Genomic DNA, 22,600 nt, shown 5'->3' on the forward strand with positions numbered 1-22,600 from the left:
AAAAATAGGAGCTGCAGAGTGGCTTTTGGATTGATCCTAGCATAGATCCTTCTCATGGAAAACCCAGGAGCATTTATTTAAGGTTGGAGAGCTCCATCAGCCAACAAACATAACGGTTGGTAAGCATGATGTAAAAACTGCTCCAGAACAAGCAAGAAAGCACTCACCTGTAGCTGCTCCCTGCATAAAATGTCGGTCTTTTGTAGAATCAATTAACAAAACTGTCATTTCTCCTGTTATTGCAAAAATACTTATCCAAAGTGATTTGGGGGTGGATGGATGGATGTGTATTCAGAGGCTGATTCCTTTCTCTATTGTAGAATTCTAAACTCTGGCTGTTCAAATAAAGTGTGCGGTGTGTAACAATCAGTAACTTCACAGTATTTTTATTCAGTTGCATTTAGCTAATAGACGAATCCTGGCAGACATCACCGAACTAAAGCTGCTTTCTAAAGGCGCAAGGCTAAGATGGGCTGAATGACCACATCGTACACAGCCCTCTTCCTAAAGCAGGAAGATGATCCGGGATGAGGGATTAGATGGTACTTCTCTCCATGGAGCCTCCTTGGCTTTAGCCCACCGCTAAATTACAAATGTTAGTGGGACGACAGAGAAATCCTAACAGTTAATGCAGAGGTTTTCTATGAATGCTGCAACTTCCTGTTCAATCCCATTCTGACTCCAAATTTCCTGGCAAAAAAAGTGGAATTCTGCAGAGTAGGTCTGCCCAAGAAGTTGGTAGACATGAGAAAAGGCTGTAGAGCTTTTTAGGAAAAATAGGTTGTGGTGAGAGGCTTTAGCAGTGGGATGTTGAAAGGGTAAGAAAGGAGGCAGGAATCATTGCAAAACTCAAGAGAAGGAAGGGGAGAGAAAAGCAAAAGGTGGGGGGGGGGGGGAGCGGATAAAAAATAAATGAGGAAAGACTTTATTTGTTCTTGCTGTTTCTTAAATGGTACGTGCAGGAATTAATACAAAATTGAAGTGTTTCTTTAAATAATGGTAAAGTTGTAAGGCTTTATTTTTAATAAGGCCTTACTTTTACCCTGGTTGTAGGCTTTGTTGTCAAATAGCAGCTTCTGGTTACAGTTTTAAAGTTGTTTTCATGAATTTTGCAATTTCTGTTCGCATTAGACTAACATTTCTGCAGTTTTTTTTCCCAATAAATTTATTTGCTGGGAAAAGAAAAGAGCAAGACAAAACTGCCCGCTTTTGTATAGAAACATTGAGAAGTATTAGGTTTTTACGCAATAGTTTTCTGAAATACCTTTGCTTTTGCCAGTAGATGTCACTGTGGATAAAAAATACCAGTGCTTAGTAGACAAAGGAGGTAATTTGCTAAATGAAAATTCATCCTTTGAAAGTAGATTGGGGGGCAACATTTTTTTCTTTAAAAAAATAATACATTTTTCAGCATACAAAAAGGGATTTCTCAGCAATCAGGCGTCAGCTTTTTGCCCTCCACAACCCTGCGTTTTCTCTTTGCCTTCGCCCGAGTTGGGTAAGTTCGTGCCTTTCTGTCTGACTCGGGGGGGTGCCGGTGGTCACCTTTATGGCACAGCAGCTCCGGGTCCGAGGTTGCCTCGCTAAGCACCGGCTCTCGGTGCAGTGTATGTGTGCGGGGAATCGGACATGGAGGAAGTGGCTTCATTAAGGTTGATTTGGAGGGGGGAGCGAGATGAGGAAAAAAAAAAATTGCCCATATGATTGGCTGGGAGAATAGCTCTGAATTATGGGATCCATCTGTTTCCTGTAATGAATTCATAAACCCATCAAACAATGACCTGAACGAATTGCTGAAGGAAAAAAATAATACACTGGCATGATATGTTTAACGCAGTGAGGCATTGGCATTGTATAATCAAAAATTCTTCTCACATACAGCACTTTGTAATGGAGCTGCTGTGTTTAATAGAAGCTGTAAATAAATCCTGTCACAGTAGCAGCCAAGAATGCGTTTCTGGCTTTAACTGTTTCTCTTCTGGAATGTCTGCTCCTTAAAGGCTTTAGAAATGCAAGTTTTACAGAGCCGGAGTGTGGGATTCTGAAATACAGAGAAATGTTAATGAGGTGAATGAAAGGAAAAAGCTGCCATAAATCAGTATTATGTGGCTTAACCAGTTTCTTTCATTTATGCATGTTCTTCCCTTATGTCATAGAAATGTACTTAAAAGCTATTGTTGTAATTGAAATCTGTTAGACTGATCCTATTCATTATATTAATAAAATCCACCTACAATTGCACATAACACTTTTTTATGCAGTTGGGATTCCCGAGATTGTAATCATCAAAAAGCATATGGAGTAATTATTGGATTTGTTTGGGTGAAATTGGATTACGAAGTTTAGATACCATTAAGTACTGATAATTATTACAAGCAAGCTCATTGTTTCGCACGTGCACAGCTCTCAGAACGCAGAAGCAGCAGATACCCATCACAAACATCGTAAGAGCAAGCAATATCAAGGCTCTTATTTGATGCCTTTAATTGTATTTTTGCAAGATTCTCTCCACTTAAATGTCTTTGCTTTAGCTCTTTAATCATGTGTTTCTAATGGCGATGGAAACCACTTTGTATTAAATTATCTTCCCCATATATTTTAAACCATATTTTTAGCCTTCAAACAAATTTAGCCGTAAAGGCAGCCTTTTAATCCCCGGGTTTCCAGCAGCTGCCCACATAACATTAGCCGTGACAGCGTATTACTTTCAGGTGAAAGGGTAGACAGGCTGCTCCTTCGGGGACCGGCGAGGTCTCTCCCTAGATTGGCAGCCCGGCCCCTGGGGCTGATTACAGACGTACAACGCACAGAGCATCGCACAGAGCATCGCTGTTCTCGGCAGCCCCTGCTGACCACCGGCGCTGCTCCGAGCCTGCAGCGTGCTCCGTGTTACGGCTCCACACCTCCTGTGCTCTGCAAAGGGGAGCCGTCAGCTCAAAACGCACCCAGTGGAGGAGGGAGGGGGTCTGGCTGGCATAGAAGGGAGCCCTTCGAGCGAGCGCCATATGACAATTAATAATTAGTGAATCCGATGGAGACGCTTTGAACAGGAGGTGCTTCTCGGTGCACATCAAACAAAAATTGCTGCTTAAACATTGCTGGGGATGGCCTTAATAAATTGTTGTTTTTTCAGAACACAACCATGTTGTATTGTCTTTGTACTGTATATTCTCCAAACGTTATTGCTGTATTTGAAGGCTGAATTCCAGCCTGATATGAAGCCAGGTTTTAGGAACCAAGCCTGTCCTAGGTTGTTGACACTTTCTGCTTTATTTCCTGCCAATGGTGTAATTAAATGGTTATTTTCCAGCTACCGTGCCTGTATACACGGTGCTCTCCCAAGAGCTTCCTATTCGTTGCTAGTCTTGAAGAGCTTTTGGTGTGCAAAACAAAAAACACTTCGGCATGCTGATTAGAGAAAAATCAGTATTATTAATATGCAGGAATATTTTTTAAATTACAGTGTGTTTGATATTTTGATTTTCTTTGTTCTTTTCTCTCATGTATGATTCAGATATTTAGAGGGAAACGTTCCTGATGCTGAAACTGGCTCTCTGGCCACACCTCCATGATGAAACTGCTTTGTTAATTGGCATTAAAGCAAAATCTTGCATCCGCTCTGACTGAGATGAGCAGTGTATTTCATCTGCATGCCTACTTGGAGGTATCTGATGTGATTTCTATGCATCGCAGAGAGAAAGTGATGCTTGATAAAAAGCAGCCTGCCTTGCTCTTTCAAATATGTTTCCAATTAATTAATATTCCTTAAGAAAATCTTAGGGCCAGACAAATACTGCCTCTGTTGACATTGTGCCGGTTAATGGTTTTTAATTCTCCTGCAATTTTTCTTTTATTCCATTGAAGAAATGTTGTTAAATTCCATTGAAGAGTTGTCGTAGGTTCTTTTTTGGCCTTGAAAGGGCAAATCAGGGCAGGCACCAGGGCATGATGGGTCTCTCACCCACCTTGCCATGGGGTTGTCCCTTCCAGCCTCGTCTCCAGACGATCCGGACCTGCAGCATCCCCAGCCCTGCAGCACGATGAGGGGCCGGGTGCGAGGCGCGGTGGCACTGGATGGGGCTGTGGCTCCTGTCCCTCCCCTTCCCGCTGGGCCCTCGGTGGCGCTGGCACAGGTGCTCATGCGGCTGGTCCGTCATCCGAGTTGGAGAAATTTCCTGGCTGAAGCAGCTTGTTATTTTTGGTAGATCAGCCTGTGTCCTGAGTGCTCGTTTTGGCCATGGGCAAATCACGTACAGCTTCGTCTTTTCCAGAAGTACTGAGCGCTTGTCAGTAAATGCTTACATGATGCATGCTTACATCTCTGCCTTTAAATAAATAAATAAGCCCAGCTCTCTTAATTTTTTTGCTTTCCGCTCTCCATCTCCCAAATGAAATGGGAATATTTACTGTGTTCAAACGCACAAAAAGTTGCCTCCATTTTATTTATCCCTTTGATTTGTCAAAGCAAGCAGAACGAGGCAGGAGTTGGCTTTTTATGTGGCTTGGTTTGGAAACCAGGCATTTAGGTCTGAGTACAGACGTGTGCCAAGGGTGATGCAGCCCTCTTGGAACAGAGCACGGGGGGTGGCAGGAGCCTGAGCCTGGACAGACTGCACAGGAGGCATGGACACGGGGCATTTCCCATTCCAGGCTGCCCAGGGGGCCCACTAACCCCAGAGATTCCTTGCATGAAGATTGCTGTCCAGCAACAGGATGGGTTTGATCCATAGCACGCTACAATTCTTGAAGGCCAGGAGGAATGGTGAAGTCAGCATTGCTTACTAAAAAACAAAAACCATTAAAACCAAGCAGTACTACCCCACGTGGGTGACAGGTTTAGGTATATCATGAAAACAATAGTTTTCACATATGTGTTGAAGTTGCAGACTTTGTATTTCAAGTGAATAGTTCTGCATTTTGTGATGGCTTTCATCCACATTTTCAATCCTCAGTGTGTGGACAAGCTGTTTGTTTCCAAAGCTGCTGGTATATTTTGAAAAGGCAAAGCAGGTTTTATTCTCTGCTCTTGAGATATTACAGGCATTTTTGGTATTTTTTTAGATAAAGTTCCTGTTTTGTTACAGAATGATGGGATTTGATATTAATATTAGCAACCTCACAGCCCAAAATGAAAAACTGCTGAGCGCAAAAGGCAGTGGATGCTGTAGACACACGTGTACAGCAGCTCACCATTCAGTTGAAATGCCTCGTCTGTTCCGTAATAACTTGTTGCTTCTCCTCTCCTCTTCCTGGTTTAAACCACACAGATTTGTTACAAGAAGGAATAAAAAGTTCAGGTACTCTAACAGGCAGTGTGTTTTGTGGAGAATAACCAGAATTTATCCTTATTTTTCAATAAGGCTGTTCAGGCTGTTTTAATTGCAGTGGTTTTTATAAGACATTTTATTTTGTGCTGCTCATAAAGAAGAGGCTAAAGCTATGGAAAAGGAACAGTTAAGACAGTATGTAATGTGTTTAAAGGTTTAAGGCTTAAAAGATTCAAGAAAAGCTGTGTTAATCTTGTGCTGAAATACTGACCTACAAATAACTGTATGAATTTATTTCTCTGCAATGTAAACTCCAGCCACAGATTGCTCTGGGCAGCCTGTCCTGGTGCAGGTCCTGAACCAGAAAGGTGCTGCTCGGGCACCTGCAAGTGCTTGCCCTGCACACCGTGAGGGATTAGTGCCGCTCATTGATGATAAAAGAAGATTTTGTCTTTCAAAAGTAGTGCTGACTGATTACAGTAATGTTCATGGTTTACACATTTGAATCCATTTTGCAGCTTCAGTTGAGTGATGCTTACAACAGACGAGGCGATTTTCCTTTGGTCATTGTGATACGGGGAGGACCAGTGCTGTCAGCTTGATCTTCCTCGTGCCCATTCACCTGTGTGCCTGCAAAGGTGGAGCTTGCATAAAGCACTGAAATGCTGTTGGCTTTTTTCAGCTACTACATTTCAGTGTCAGTTTGGAAACGAGCAATGCTTTACAGAGAAGCAGCTGTTAACCAAGGTTGTGAAGCGCGGGGATGATGCTCGTGCTCTTTAGTGATGTAAAACCTGACTCATTTCTCAGGCACCAGATTAAAACAGTCTCCCCCAAATAGCCTTGTTATAGCACAAGAGTTGTGCAGGTCAGTCATTCTTTCCAATTAAAGGTGGTAATTGTGATCAGGATTTTAATTGTAACTTTTAAAAACGTAAGCTCCATGTTTTTAAAGTGTTTAAATATTATGTACTGGATAAATTGCCTTCAATTATAATTATTTTTTTAATCCCAATACATAGAATGCATTTGTGCATCAGTATAGGTACAAAGTATTTGCACATGTGTCTAAATCTACAGATTGAGTAAAGCAGGAGTAAAGAAAATTAATCTTGACTTGAAAGCTTTTCATTATCTGGAATTCCCCCCACCTCACCCCGGTATCCGCTCCTTTTAAATTTTGATTCATTTTCTAAAATTCAAATTTCACAGCATGCTACTTCCTCAGTGTCATAATAAGTCCTACCATTAAAAAAACAAACTCTGTGAAACTATTTCTTGTTTAATAATTAATTTTCCTGTGTGCTATGTGAGAATAACAACAGTCATTTCTAGCCATCCTCTTGTTGGGCTTTTATTTTACTTACTGTTTGAAGGTAAGTATTGGACATCTTGTTTCTATAATAATCCGAGAAGCCTTAGAAATGCTTAGAAAACCTGCAAGAAGATTTTTTTTACCTCTTCAGTTGCCGGGTTCTTGTAAGTCAGTGTTTTTTCTTAGTGTTGTACTTTCCTGGGTCATATTTAGTATCAGCACCCAGGCCTGTGTGTAGCCCTGTGTTTGTACAGTGGGGATAGGTGTGAGTGTGGTGTGTGCTGCCTGCAGCCAGCAGCTCTCCCTGCCTGTGCCAGGCTGTTGCTGCACTGCTGACTTCCAAAAAGTGCACGAGATGAGACTAAGAAAAGAAAACTTTGCTCCTTTGAGTATGCTGTATGTAATTTATGTTCTCTGTTTGCTTAGGAGAGTAAAAAGCATCATCCCTTTGCTCAGTTACACAAAATTTTGATATTAAAACAATTTTTATTTTTTTTAATGCAGTGCCAGAACCTATTAAGACCAGTTTAAGCCAGCCCCAACCTGCCGGTACCGGTACCAGTACTTCCACCAGCACTATTACCAACAGCAGCAATGGCAAGCGTGCATCTGCTAATGGGCAGCAGCCAGCTGCGTCCCGTTACCTGCCTCGCGAGGTGCCTCCACGCTTCCGCCAGCAAGAACAGAAGCAGCTCCTAAAGAGAGGGCAGCCACTGCCTCCTGGCACTCTGACTGGCACCAGCCCAGCGCAAGGTACCGGACAAGCAGGGGCGAGTCCTCCTCCGCAGCAGGGAGCAGGAGGACAGCATCATCCCAGTAAGACCCAAGCAGGTAAGAGCTGAAAGCCAGCGGGATGCTGGTGTGCTCTCATTGTAATTCTAGCCCTCGCTGCCAGCACAGGTGTTGCAGAAATGTCAGGAATGTTAAGAATTGTCTTAAAATGACAGGTTTTAAAGTGAAGTATGTGCTGTTGCTTTTTTGTCTTTTGTGGTTAAAAAATCAATGTCTTGTGTAATTTCCAGGCTCCAGTTCTCAAGGTTTTCTTTTACATGCTCAGACGTGTTGTTTTTTTCCCCATCTTTTTTCCTTTTTGTTTGTTTTTATTTGGGGGTAGTTGTAATGGATATGATCGTCAGGAAATTTAAGTATTTCTTTAGTGATCATTCTTCCCAAAGTAATGTTAATTTGTGTTTTTCCAAGATTTTAAGTATCGCTTTGGCAATTTTAACTTTCTTTAAAGAGTTTTGCACATACTTATGTAAATTAAAATTGGGAACTGTGCTTATGTCGTTCTCTGACACTTCAATGCTTTTACTTGCTTGTGTTCCCAGTTGTTACTCTTGCACTAGGACAACAGTATTTTGGGAAAAGCAGTTGAGTATCTTAGGCCTTTCTACCACTTTGTTCTGTCCTCCGCAGCCAGGTGCACTGACCTTTGAAAGCAGCGTACTGAGGAGTAAGTCTCTTAGCTGCCTGTCTTTCTCTGAAGCTGCTAATGAGAATGTAAGAATCACAGAAGCATTCGGGTTGGAAAAGACCTCTAGGCAGCTTGTGTCTCATTTGCCCTTCTGTGCCAGAGAGCAGGTAACTCCAGAGTGGAGCTGAGCTCGGTCAGGAGGTGCAGCAGATCCCCACGGTCACCACACCGCTGTGTACATGTGTATCATGCCTTAGCAATCCAAGGCACAATTTTCTGTGGCTCAGAAAAAATTACCTGGACAAAGTCAAAAGGGTGTTGTTTATATTGTTTATAATTTGAGTGTTAGTAATTCATGGTCTCGAGAGTTGCTCACTGTCACTCATTAATGGTGTCAGACATCACAAAGTTGTGATCTGAACTGTCTGCAGTTTTTCCTTCTGGACATTAGTAAATCTTTCACAATTTTTGTTGTACTTGCTGCCTGTGATGCAGAACTCCAGCAGGGAAAATTACTCGGCATTGTCCGTAGAAGTTCTGGTTAGATCAGAAAACAGTCTCTTTCAAAAACTGTAGATTTTATGGTTATCTAAATCCATTTGAAAATATTATTCAACTACTCCCCAAAGCCACAGACCAAAATAAAACAATTTTGTATTTACATAAAGTGTTAAGATGTTTTTCTAGGGAGAGGAAGAGGTTCTTCTGTATGCTGGAGTATTTGGCCTTAGTGACATGGGAAGTAATCCACCAGTTGGAGCTCTATTCTCATCCTCTTTGCAAATCACAGTTCATTGGGGAAGGTAGTTGGTGTCTGTGGCTTCTTTTTTGTGTGGAGATGTTTCTTAACTGTCACGCTAATCTTTGTTAGGTACTGATATTTAGTTGTTCATTACCAGATTTCTGAAAGCACAATGATTATTTATGTGGTAGGGACAGGATGACCAACTCAAGTGGCTGAGGCTGGCTGAGGGTCAGTGTTATTGTTCCAAGCATCAGTACAGATGTATCCTGAGAATCTTTCTTTGATCTTGAAGAAACATACTGTAAATCATAGAACAAAGTCCACTGTAAATTATAGCATAACATAACATAATCCATAAAAGAACTTGGCTTGTAAGAGCACAGTACTAGCTGTCTGACTTTGATCTTGCCAGCTGCATTTGTACCTTGAGGTTTTAGACCTCTTTACCTAACTCTTATTTGAACTTGCTGTATAAAGTAAGCACTTATTTCTGGAGTTCCTCAGCCTAGCAACTATCAGCCAGTGTTTTACACTGTTGAATTAGTTTGCTTTCTTGTTCTTTTGCTACATCTATGTCACCTTTGGAAAAATTCAGAACAATAAAATTTAAAATTCCGTAACAAGTAGAAGTACAAACTGGAGGAAGGCTGCAGTGGCTTTTCCACTTGTAATTATACTCCGTATTGCACAAAACAAGTTAATGGACATCAAAATCTTTGTAAAAGTATTACTGTAAAACAGCAGTTTATTTTTAACAGCTCACAATTAGTGCACAGGAACAAAGGTTGTTTATTATATAAAGTCAAAGCAACAGCTTTAAAGGGCACCTGAAAATGTGTGCAACAGTTCTTGGAGTGGGGAAGACATTCTCAAACAAGCTAAATGCTTGACTCCTTTTTCTTTGTCTGCTGCCAGCAAGAGATTGTGTTTTGAGACTTAAATGGTTGCATCTTCCTCATCAAAAGCAAGTACTGAATACAGACCTCGCTTATTTCTCTTACCAGCAGGTGGAGCATCAGTTCATTTACTAAGAACAGATACAGGAGAAAAAAATCTAGCTCAGATTATAACGTCAACAACTGCACCTGTGTGCTTAGTGAGGCTGGGAGAGGAGTACAGCACATCTCACTCCTCAGGGACCCTTGTAGCCATGAAATACGCATGCTGACAGTCTTTCTCTTCAAAACTGGTCTTTCATACTGGCTTTGTCTTCATCTTGACAAGCACAAAGACGAAAGAAGTGAGGAGTAGTCAGGGAAGGTCAAAGCCTTTTCATCTCAGCTATCAGGATTTAAGTAACTGAAAACATTTTAGGATTTGATATCCTGAAAAACTCTTACAGTTAACTGTGAATTTTCCATGAAATTTAATCCAGGCTGTGGTTCATAGTTTTGTGAATATGAAAATAAAGATTTCTTAAAATGAGCATTCTGAACGAGCAGTGCTCTATCAGAAGGAGACTGCTCTGCTTTATTTTATCCTCGGGAAGGACCGTGTTCTAACACTGGCTCCCAGGGTATTTCATTTACTCAAGTCTTTGGGAGTAAAAGTTCTCTGGGGAAGTGAAGAGAAGGAGCAACCTAACCAAAGTTGTCCAGACAAATGAGCGTATGTGCCTGATCCACTAGAAATGGGAATTTTGTCTGTCAGACAGCACCTGCATTGCAGCAGAGCAGTCGCTTTGTGAACATTACGAGACCTTTTCAAAGCTTGGAGGCTGTCAATAGAACATCAGTCGCTTCGGGCTTTCTCCCTCTGGTCGCCTGATTGCCTGAGCAGAGCTTGTTAGACACACACTGGATTCTGTCCAAGCAGGGCTCCGTGTGTGGCTCCTTTATACTTAGGCTGAGCAAAAGTAGCCGTCTTCTGATGGATGGCCTGGTATTAATCAAAGAGCCAGGATCATTGTAAGCTAGCATCCTATATCCTGAAGATGCTTAATGTAAATTCATGTCTGTAGCTTTTCTTTTTATAGGGTCATATTCCTTCAGAGTTAACTTGAAATTATGCAACCACGTTCTTTCCAGGACCTATTTATAGCTATCTGGATACAGGGAAAGCTGTTAGAGAGGCACTGCCAGGCTCTTCACTGTGAAAATTGCCCTATTTTATCTCTTTATTCTCTTATCATCAGTCTCCGTTATCTACTGCCTTGGCCTATCCAAAACACTTATCAGAACTCTTAACTGCAACGTTGTGAATTAAAAAGGATGTTCTGCCAATGTAAGGGAAGTGGGAATTAATGACCACTAATATATTCTTTGTCAGGTTTATCATTTAGAAATATCAGTGAAGTGGATGAGAGTACTGATTTTTTTGTTTCCCTTTTAATGTAATCTGTAAAATATTAACTAAGCAAACTGTTAAGATACTGAAATATTTCAAATCGCACAAAGTATTTTAGATACCTTACCCTTGGAAACACTCCTTTATTCATTGTTAACTACTCTGAAACTATATTCTGTAGGAGCATTTTCTGTAGATTAGTAATTTTCCAGAACCTTATCTTGAGCAACAAAGCTGGCTCTTCACATGCCACTTCTGTAATCCTTTTCCAGATTACAAAGAAGTTAAACTATTTCTATAATTTAAGGGCAGTACTCTGATACCTAGTCTAGTTTGCTATTTTTACTCAAAGGTGGTGCTCTTTATCTCTTCCCTCCACACTTGGTCAACTAACTCCAACATATGTGGTGAACAGTTCACTTCCTTCATCGAGGTGTAGGGCATTACTGGAATGGTCCTTTTGCCATGTTATCTACAAGAATTGAGGCAACTGCTGGAAACTACCACGGGAGAGTAAAAATAATGAGTAATGCATCCTCCTTTGTTTCTGTACAAATTGCGAAGTTTGTAGAGGAGTCTCCAGGCAACCACTGTGTTTGATGATTGTAAGAACAAAGATCAAAAAGAAGTAATCAGGTTTTCTTGAAGATACCTTTCACTTTTCTGCAATTCAGCAATGTAAAACCAATATCCCTCAACTCAAAGGAAATGTAGCATGTCCTGCAGGAGTTAGGAGTTATGATGAAACTTCTGCACTTCTTTTGCATTGGCAAAGAGAGTATTTTGTGGAACTGATCTGTAACACATTTCCAAATTCTAAAAAGAAATAAAAGCAAGTAATTCATGCAGTAGACAAAATGATACACACCACATCAGCATTGTGGAAACTGAAGAGTTACACTTTTAATTTGTTGTATCTGTTGTTCTGGAGGAAATGTGAATTTGACAGCAGTTACAGATTTATTTTCCTATTGTGGGCTGGTGCCGAATTCTGTGCTGATTTTTTTTTCCTTCTGAAACTGGAAGTTTTATTTCATATTTAAAATATATTTTTAGTTGCAGTTCTCATATTGACGCCTCTGGCATGGTGTGTACATGCTGAAATAAGTGTTCTGGGCAGTTGGAAGCTGCTGGATGCCATCGTGTGGCAGGTTAAATCTTCTTATAAATGTGCGTGTATTCACGTTATTTCAGATAAATTTTGAGGAAGCAGGATAAAAGAACCCTTACTGTTAAAATGATGTCTGACAATCCTTGTTTCCATCCTGCCCTGCTGTAACATCCTATCCTCTAGCTGTGGGTTACTTTAGAGTTCCTTCTAATAGAGTGGTCTTGTAAGGTGGTGAAGTCAAATCTGGGAAAACATTTTAGGGAGAGGCAATATCTCTTCGAAAAGCAGTCAGTATAGCTGGACAACACAGATAAGCTTTGACATGCAGTTCTTTCATCAGATCTAGCAAAGCAATACTGACCTTCAAACTAAACAGTTAAACATGCTTAAAGAGTTGCTCAGTTTAACTTAAAGAACTTTTCTGATCACTGCAGGTAAGGCATGTTATATGCGTAATTAGTTCTGAAGCATATAAATAAAGTCTCATTTCAAGAGTCTGAAATAAGATTTAGCTTGATTTCCTGGAGGCATGGCAAACAGGTTGATTTTTTTTTTTAATGGACAAAGCACATGTGAAAACTGCCTCGATGGAAATGATGAGCTGAATGTTATCTCTATGGGACAATATTGTGTAATTTTGTTAGCAGAATGTCTCTGTTGGCAAAACATTACTGTGACTTTGCTTTTACTTGGCAAGTTATGGAATTAAAACCAGGAACTTTCAAAATTGATTATTTTTTTCTGGATCCTTTGTAAAGGATACATATAAAGGGACTACAGGAAAGCTGGGGAGGGACACTTTGCCAGGGGGTGTAGTGATAGGACAAGGAGTAATGGCTTTAAATTAAAAGAGGGTAGATTTAGATTAGATATAAGGAAGAAATTCTTTACTTCGAGGGTGGTGAGGCACTGGTCCAGGCTGCCCAGAGGAGCTCTGGCTGCCCCATCCCTGGCCCAAGGCCAGGCTGGATGGGGCTGGGGGCAGCCTGGGCTGTGGGAGGGGGCCCTGCCCATGGCAGGGGGGTTAGAACAAGGTGGTCTTGAAGGTCCCTTCCAAACCAAACCACTTTCTATAGCAAATAACAGTTGTAGAATTAATATGTTAATATAGCAGTCATCCTTTCCTCCATTTTTATTTTAATAATACCCTGAAGATGTTCCTTTTTGTATATTGGCTGTTGATCTTAAATGAAAGACACAAGGATGGGCTATTTCTTCTTCACTTCTGCGAAAGGTAACTGTATAGCAAATACACGATGCGTATCTACAATAGAACTGAAAGCTTTCAATGTTTACATCACTTGACAGGGTGTTGACAGTAACTTGCAGAGCAGTTCCCCGTGCAACTCATCATTATTCACAAGTTTTCTGCAGCGCGGTTATGTAAAAGTTTTCCTATTAGGGGGATCCAATTTGATGTTATGCATCACAAAATGCAGAATTTACAAGTATTTTTTTTTATTCAACTTCTTGCTAATAGTCTCATCAAATTAGCATTCTAAAAGGATATCCTGATACCACAGGAGGTTGCACAAGTGGTGACCACCTTTGTTAATTTTGCTTTTTTTCCTCAGGGCTTGGTTTAGCATTCAGTATTGCCTACAGTCTGGTGCATATCCCTGGAAATCACACAATGTTGCCAAAGGTCACTCGTGTCAGGTATATGTTTAGACAAAAGGAAGCTTAAAAACATCATGCAAGGAAGAAAATACACAGTTAACATGGAAATGGGATCCAGCCAGTAGGTACTGTCTGGAATTTGCTCCCGAATGATTAATATTTTCTGAAATACAGTAATGGGAAAGTCTGTGGAAAGTGAGTCACAGCTAGTAAGGGTTTTTGTCTCACATATAAACTTTCAAAAAAAAACATATAATGCTTTGAATGTAGATAGAGAAGTAGAAACCTCAGTGTAGCATAAATATGGGCATTATGAATGAAAAATGATGGTAAAAACTCATCAGCAAACTAATCTTTGGAATGAATTTTTCTGTATTGTGTATGTTATCTGACATCAGGCAGCAGAGCATGAAAAATAAATCTGCTGCTTCAAATCTATTTGACAGTGATTAGAATTTTTCACTGGGAGAAGGAAAAATAGAAATCTGTAAAAGGATAAATAACTGAGGTGCCTTTATATTTTGCTGCCCTCATTTTCAAAGAGTATGGCTGCACAAAAACATCATGAATCAAAGGCCACTGCATTTGCTTTGGAATCAGTAGATCTGTATCCTATCTCTAGTTTTTCTGTAGAAGGCTGTGATTTAGTGGTAGCCAGATAAATAAACTGCCCAGGTGTCTGTTGGGAAAAAAAGAAAAAAAAAAAAGATCAGGAAACAAAGAGTCTGGCAAGTTTCTAGAATGTGCAGATGACAGTTTTCTGACAAAGCTTGTGCAGATACCCAGTAGCAGGAGAAATAAAAGGTAGAAAGCAACTAACTAAGGTCAAAATGAGAAGGAAATAGGAGTCTGGTCTTTGTGGGAAGAGCAGAAAGAGAGTAACGCAACATGAAAAGTGATGGAAAGGTGAATTCATACAGCTTACAAAACAGATGTGATACTACAAGCAGCTATAAAGGAAGTTTGTAGGTACTAGAGAGGGAAAAACAAAAGAAAACAAAAAACAAAACATTTTCTTAAGTCCATTAGTAATAAAAGGCAGGCCAAGGGAGCTGGTGTGATGTTCAACAGGGAGAACCATTGATGGATAGCCTCAAGAATACTTTAAGTGCCTTCTCCCTCATCTGTAAAGTGATGACTGACTTAAAACTTAAGGCTACAGTAAGTTAGAGTACTTAAGGAAATGGTTCAAATTGTCTGGAACCGATGAAATTCATAGTGGAATACACTGAGGATGGTTGGAGCAATTGGCCCCATGGCACTCTTTAAGCGTTCGAAGGCTACAAAACAGAAAATAAAACAACTGATTTTAAAAAGCAGGAAAGGAGAAACTGGGGAATTATAGATCCATCAGTGTAACCCTCTAGAACAATACTAGGAAAAAATAATCAAAACAGCTATTTGTATGTGTTTAGAATTTAGTAAAGAAATAAGAGCAGAGCCAACATGGATTTACCGAGAGCAGATTGTGTCAAAGGAGAGCAGTTCCTGTTCGAGCAGTGTGACAGGCATTGCGAAATGGGGGGGAGAATATGTCATAGAAGTCAACTGTGCAAATTTGTATTCTTCAGTATTTGCATCAGTCATTTGGCTATAAACAGCCCTCGTTAAGTTGTTGAATGATGCCAAACTAGAGAAGACTGCAAGGCAACTGGAAGACATTTACCATATGGAATAGTGGTGACAAAATCGTGCAATTGCTTGAATAAGAAACAAAGAAAACGGAAAGGTTCTTTATTTTGACCAGAACAAGTAGGTACAGAAATAGAATTACATGAGGAATATGCTGCAGAGGTAGATCTGGAGGTGGTGACATGGCCGTGCTGTTGGAAGGAAGACGGGCACACTGAGGCATGCAGACGGTGCTGCTTTCTGCGAGGCACAGGTGCTGCTTATCTCTGATGAGTGCAGGTTGGGGTGCTGTGCTGTGCTGTGCTGTCAAAAGGAGGTGAACAATCTGGAGAGAGACCAAAGGAACACAGCAGGAATGAGGAGAGGTCTTGAGAACAAGATCTGCAAAGAGTTGAGAGAACTGGAGCTGCTAAGTCTAGAGAAAACTATAGAGTTACACACACAGCAATGCCTAAATGGTGCAACGAAGAAAATGACGTGCTGTATGCCTATGATGGATCAGATGAGAAATATTATTTCTTAATTTTCAGCAAGGAAGATGAAGGGTAGATATTAGGAAAAGCTTAAGAGTACAAAAACTATAGAACACTTTGGGAATCTGCAGTCTGTTGTTACAGGGCATCATTGGTAGGTTGGGGAAATATCACCTGGTGCGTATCAGGTCAGGGGAGAGGTCATAACCTCCCAGATCCCCTTTTTTAGTCTTCAGGAATCTATAGGGATTTCAGGTTTATCGGACACGTGCTCTGCAGAGGTGGTTGGAGATGGGTTGGGCAGGGAAGGGCAGCTGCAGTGCTTTGCCCCCAGACTTGGTTGTGGGCTCTGGAGTGCTGTCTGGGGTCCTGTGTTGCCTCCCTGGGTGTCCCAGCCCAGCAAACACGGCCACATTGATTAGATGTTGTCTATAAGCACCTCCTCCATAAGTTGAAGGAGATTTCAGAAAATTTTTACTGTATTTTTAAGAAAATTACAAGGGCCGTGGGAATGTGCCTTCTCTTCCACTTTTGGCATATTTTAACTAATGAAAATTTCCATCACTTATAGTTGGTATAAAAGGAATATAACGATCCACAACAATGTGTTGGCCTTTGAAGTTACTGACTCTCGAGCTTAGTTCCCAATTACATGTGGAAGAGTTCTCCGAATGGAAGCAAAAACAAGCAGAAGATTTCATTTTTGTGTGTCTCTGGTTTTTAAAAAGAGATTTGAACCCATCCAGCATTCAGACACTATTGCAAAGAAGCGGGGAGCAAATGTCTTCAGAGGGAAGCCAACTATTTTCAGGAGTACTTCAGTGGAACAGTTCTGGAGCCAAGAATAGCAGCAGTGATTGTGCCGTGGTGGTGAAGTGGCAGCGATTCGGAGAGCGCAGCCAAACCTTTAAAGAGACATCGGCTGCGTACGGTCCCGCGCGAAGGGAGAAAGCTGCTGGGATGAACACCTGACAAGAATTGAGACAGCACATTTAAAACGTGCTGCGTTTGCTGTGTGATTAGTATGTATTTGGGACAGACCGGAGGAAGAGAAGGGAAATGAGGAGGGGAAGTAGTTGTGAAGAGCGTACTAGACGTACTGGAAGGTTGTGTATAAATTATCCTTGGAGATCTTTGTGTGCACCCTGATAAAAGTTCCCCGCGTGTGCTCATGCATAATTTGTGGTGCTGTGTGGGGCCCAGCAGCGCGAGGCTGTTCCCCCTTGTGCTCAGGGTGTGTTTGAGGGGTGAAGGTCTCCGGGTGGCTTTGGAGATCTCCCCCTTGCGCAGGAGGCAGAGCGAGGTGTTGTCTGGGGCAGTTGCTGCCTACGTTTATAAACAGCCAGGGCCCTGATTAATATGCTCTCCTGTTGGCTGCCTAGATCTCTTGGAGATAGAGGCAGGGAAGTAATTAAGCTTCTGGCAGCGGGCCAATACACATATGGGACTTGTTCTGAGCGCTGTGGCTCTGCCCGCTCCCCAGCGCCTGAGAGGAGGAGGAGGAGGAAGATGGCGAGGAGGAGGAGGAGGAGGAGGGTGGTGAGGAGGAGGAGGAGGATGGCGAGGAGGAGGATGGCGGCGGGAGGCAGCGGCGCAGCGCCTCAGCACCACGCGCCCGCGCTTTTGGCTGACTTTCAAAACCTGAAGAAAAGCGGCCGGGGCGCTAATTGTAGCTGGGTCCCGAAGTGAAAATGTTTTGTGACAGTTGCGAGAATTTAAAGAGGAAGGAAGATCGGTTTAGTGTCAGCTGCAATTAGATAATCAAAGCTTAGAACTGCGGCTCGGCTGGTAGCTGGCCCCGCAGCCGAGCGAGGGGCCGGGAGGCTGAGCCTGCCGAGGGCACGGCCCGAGCCAGCGGCGCTGAGGCCCGGCCCGGCGCGCAGGTTGTCTGGGCGCTCGCTGCATGGAGAGATTTTCTTGGCAGCTCTACAGGATGAGGCTCACACTGTGCACAGCCGACATATTGAAGCACAGAGCCCCGGAGAACGTAGATGCAGGAGCGGGAACAGCTCTGCACACAATGTAGCGTCTCCTAGGATGGTTGGGCGGCTCCTTTCTTCAGGTATTTTATTACCCATCAGCCCTTTTTAGAGCCAAAGGGGGAGGAAAAAAAAAAAAAAGTAACCCTAACCCTGAGAAAATAGCATCTGCTTCTGTTAAATCAATTTATTACATAACATTTCAGAGAGAGAGCAGCAGCGCGGCGTCCTAAGCTTTTGGCTGCATTTCAGGTTTGATAAAATGGCGTCTTCACAGCGAGCTGCTTGCTAAAGATCCATTGCAGCGAGCAGAAAAATGAAACGACTCGGTGTTTGCTGCTGCTGCTTTGTCTCGAAGAGCTAGCGTTTAGTGCAGTCTCTGCTAATAATGTGAATGTTGTTTATTTTGTGCTTGTTTTCTTAATGCATTTAAAAGGTTTCAGCATCAGAGGAAATGAGCTGCATTTTGATGTCGTAGTGCAGAAAATTAAAACGGGCTAACAGGCTTTCCCATTCGTGTACTTAACCATGGCTTCATTTTAAAATAAAGCTGTTTTATTCCATGCTTCCATCTTTTGTCTGTTTTTCCAGATTATGTATGCTTTTCAAGATTTCAGCTTCATAACACATAGGAGACTTGTTGTAAGTTAGCTTTGTAAGTTACTTCAAATAGATGACAGTTCCTAGATTTGTCCTCAGCCTCAGACAGTGAAGGCATAGAGCTGAATGTGGCAGGTAACCTTAAATGTTAGCACCACAATTGACAGATTTTCTACTTCATTATATTTCATTCTTCAGAATAGATGCCTGTGTCATTTTTTTTCTTTCTTTTATAAATTTAGCCTACATTTGATCTAATGCTTCAATATTTCTGGCAATTCCTATTAAACTGAGAATTAGAAAAATTCATTTATAGTCTGTTTTAAAGATCATCTCCCGTTAACTTGAATTGAAAATTAAACTATTTATTTCAGATGAAGAAAGCAATGTGTCCTTTATTCTTGACTTCCTGCTCAGAATCACTAAACTTTGTGTGATGATTACAATCCCCAGTCGGACTGTCACAAGCCTCGGGGATTTTTTTTTCTCTCTCGCATGTCAAAGCAAAGAACAACACCGTCTGTAAGCTGTCATTTGTGCAGAGCAGAACGAGCCAATGAATCTGGTGGTTGTTATGCTGACTAAAATGAATAGAAAAATAAAACTAGTAATAAGAAGGGGGTAGTCTGTTTTGTTCATCTGATTTTAAATCAAATCTAATACATATCATATGGCTGTCATTAAAAATTTATCCCAGGCTTTGCCATTTTGCACCATCTCTATACTTTGGCTTTTAAATCAGCTGAATGTTATATCATAGCTGAGGATGCATAATTTTACTGCATACTGTTCAAACTAATTACAGTAATGGAAGTTATGAAGATAGAGTTACTTTTAACTTAGTTGAAAAAAATTAAAAGGAATATTATAATAAACAACGTTTTTAGAGGAGGATCAAAGTGTTTGCCTTTGTGCAGGCCAAGTGTTTTGCTTTTCAAAGAAATGCATGCATGCAACAGTTCCTCACATTTCAGTCTACTCATACTTTACATTTGTAATCTGTGTAAACATTAACCTGATTTTGCAACTAATTATTTATATTATCAAACACAGCTAAAAATGTTTTCTATTTTTAAGAACAACTGAATTGAAATTTGTAAAGCATGCTGGCTGCAGTGCCTACCACCAGCAATCTCCCCCCATCTTGTTATATTATTTAGGGGACGGGGGGGGGGGGCATACTTATTGGTAACATTGATCTACCTGAAAAAGCTTTGCATTTCTCAGGTAGCCTGTATTCTTGCAGTTTGACAGAAGTTGTGTGTTTAAAACAAATTTGAGTTGTTAATCTCAGTATTAGATTAATTTTTCATTCCTGATTGCTGGAGATTTTTTTTTTAATCAAGGGAACTCTATTTTGTAAAAGATGCATTATTAAGATTTTTCAAACACAAAGTACTAATTTAAAGATCAATTTGACTTTGTGGTGTACCAGAACTACAATTTGCTGACATAAAATACCTGTGGTTCCTGTTCGTAATGCTTTGTTTAAAATCTTTCATAAGAAAGACAGAAATGCTTCTGGTAGACTGCAGTGCTTTATTTCAGATCTTTGCATGAATAAAGAGGAACTGATTCTTAAGAACCAACACTTTAATGGTTTTCCCGTTTCAGTCTTAACAGCTTATAAAATAAAATATTGGCAATTTTTATGAAGACTCGGTTTCCTAGAGAGTTGGAAGGAATTTGTGTTCAAAAGAAATCCCAAACAAACAAAAAAAAATTCCCCTAGATTTAATCATATAAAAATATTTTCCTTTCATCATTTTTTCTATTTGTGTAAAATCCTTATGGATTAAGTAGGACCTTGCTACTCTATGCTTATTTATTTTATAGAAATGAACTACTTTTAGTCTGGAGAAAATGGAAAAATATCTTTTGGGTATTTGTTTCTAGAGACAAAAGTATAAAAAAAATTACTTTCTTCAGGATCAGTCTGTGGCTGAAGTCTGTTATCTGCCTAGCAGTAGAGTCACAGTCTTGCAGCTGCATGTTTGTTCTGTGATTTTTATTTTTAATCTGCCCTGTTTCTTACTAGTTTTATAGCAGCAGCCTTTTGGTGTTAGAAGCAATTGTTCCAGTACCTATTCAGAGACTGTGAAGCAATTGTTTCTGAAAAGCTCTTCCTCTCTGAGGCCTGAAGTTATTTCCAAGGAGCTCTTGCAGGTCATTTGTGTAGACGGGTTGTTAGCTATGTGGTAGCCACCGTCACGTTTTAACACACAAGAAAATCAAGGTGGAGTTTCAGACCCCAGGAGCTAAAGTGAAATACCTAATGCTGGTTACTGAAGGAGCTTTTGGGGGCAACTTCTATCCTGAATCTGCAAGAAACTACCTTTGAGTATGTTTTTCAGTTTTGTTGTTGTTGTTTTTAACTTGATAGTCCTGTTGCTGTAGAGGTTATACTGGAAGGGATTGGATTTAGGTTTTGTTTGGCTTTTGAGCACATTACTTGTGAAAGCTGCCAGCACAATACTGCTGACTGCAGATCAGGGACCGAGGAACACAGGTACACTGCTGTTAACGGGAGTACTTATTTTATGTCATCTAACAGAATTATTTTAATCCTTATCAGAGTAACCACTTTCAGATTAGTCAGTTGTTATTGTTGAGGGCATAATCTGAACCTCAGTAAAAGGAACAATGCTGTTAGAAGGAAGCAACTATTGCAAACCCTTGAAAAGTGAAGGGCGTTTGATCTGCGTGGATGCTGCTTCCTGAGCCAAACTTGGTGTTTGTGTGATGCTGTCTGGAGTGATGGGCTTAGCCAAGCTCAGGTACCTGGCCATTTGCTATATTTTAATAGGGCCATCTGTTGGTCTGTGTAGTTCTTTCACATCATAATTTTGTTTGTTTGTTTGTTCGCTGGCAGCTCTTCAAAATCCCACTATCTCATATAATGAATGGTTTTGCTCCTTTGAATCTTTCACAGCTTTGTCATCTTCCTCTTCTGTTCCCACCCCTTCCCTTTACCTTCTATCACTTAAATGCTTTCATACTTGCACATTGCTTTAACTACCATCTTTGTTTAAAAAATAAAAGAAAAGGTTAATCAAGCAGCTGCCTTTGATTTCATCTTGTTGGTCTTTGTGTCACCTCGGTGAGTATCGAGCCATCCTGCACTGTGCTGTTGACCTTTCTCCATAAACCTGCCCTGCACACAGACTCTCGCTTGCTTTGGGCAGCACCGTTGTTCTCCCAGGCACTCACATGTGTACCTGAGGTTTCAGCTTTGACAAGACCCTTTTATTGAAAGTATGTATTTCAAGGCACTTTCAAATCTTTTTTGACATGTCTGAAACATACTGCTGAATCTCACCACCCACTGTGTTGAAAAAAATCTCACATAACTCCTCTTATCTGATTCCTTGGTTACCTCAACTTCTTATCTTCTGGCCTTGGCTGCTGCAGCTTTTTTCCTTTGTTCATTTGTGCTCTGCTAAGAATGCTGCTTGGCTCATATTTCTGACCCTGTTGACCCATTTTAAGTCATTTCACAGGCTTCCTTTCACCTTCCATGTCTTATCTGGGATTCTGGTCTCTATTTAACACCTGTGTAGCAAACCTAGATTATCAGGTGAATTTTCAACCTTCTTCCTCAGCTCTGTAACCAGTCAGTTTTGTCCAGGAGCAATATGATGCTTTCTTCCTTTCTAGCCATCGCATGTAGGGGCAGGAATCCAGGTCAGTCCAAGTGGCTGGTTCATATTCTCTGTAGGATTTGTCGTACAAATGCCAATTATTTAGCTCTTTCTGTGAAACACTAGGCTTTTCCTGGCATCGTAAGAAGACAGGTGATGAGCTAAGACTGTTTTCCCTTCCTTTCTTTATCACGCATACTTTTGTTACAATTGATTAAAAAAAAAAAAGATGCAATCTGGCCAGGTTTAGTGTGTTCTTTCTTCATCTTGATAATCTGCATGAGGCAACTGAGTAATCACTGCTCTTGCTTGCACAGCCACAGGTGAAACGTGTGAATAATGAGACTTTGTCAAAGAGAGAGCGCTTTTTCTATTCTTGGAATCATTTTTTCATAGTGTTGGAATACCTTTAATTGGAAGCAGTTAGAGGAGCTAATCACACCAAAATATTTGTGATTCAAATCAATGTATATTAGTCATCCACTGTTAGCAGCTTATTTGGGAGGTTTGTTAT

The 22,600-nt window shown here is 40.9% G+C and overlaps 1 protein-coding gene across 12 annotated transcripts in view; it reads left to right on the plus strand.

Moving 5' to 3' along the window:
- Window positions 1-22,600, plus strand: part of TNRC6C (trinucleotide repeat containing adaptor 6C) — a 287,922-nt gene that overhangs the window by 224,948 nt on the left and 40,374 nt on the right. For 11 of the 12 annotated variants that reach the window (XM_072025708.1, XM_072025705.1, XM_072025711.1 and 8 more), the window contains one exon: window positions 7,087-7,413. In XM_072025708.1, the coding sequence (XP_071881809.1) occupies window positions 7,087-7,413 (327 nt within the window). Of the gene's footprint in view, window positions 1-7,086; window positions 7,414-17,406; window positions 17,929-22,600 lie in introns of those variants that run through there. The other variant, XM_072025716.1, reaches the window with a different exon arrangement.

Source organism: Anas platyrhynchos, chromosome 19, assembly GCF_047663525.1.
Source record: "Anas platyrhynchos isolate ZD024472 breed Pekin duck chromosome 19, IASCAAS_PekinDuck_T2T, whole genome shotgun sequence".
Lineage (NCBI taxonomy): Eukaryota > Metazoa > Chordata > Aves > Anseriformes > Anatidae > Anas > Anas platyrhynchos.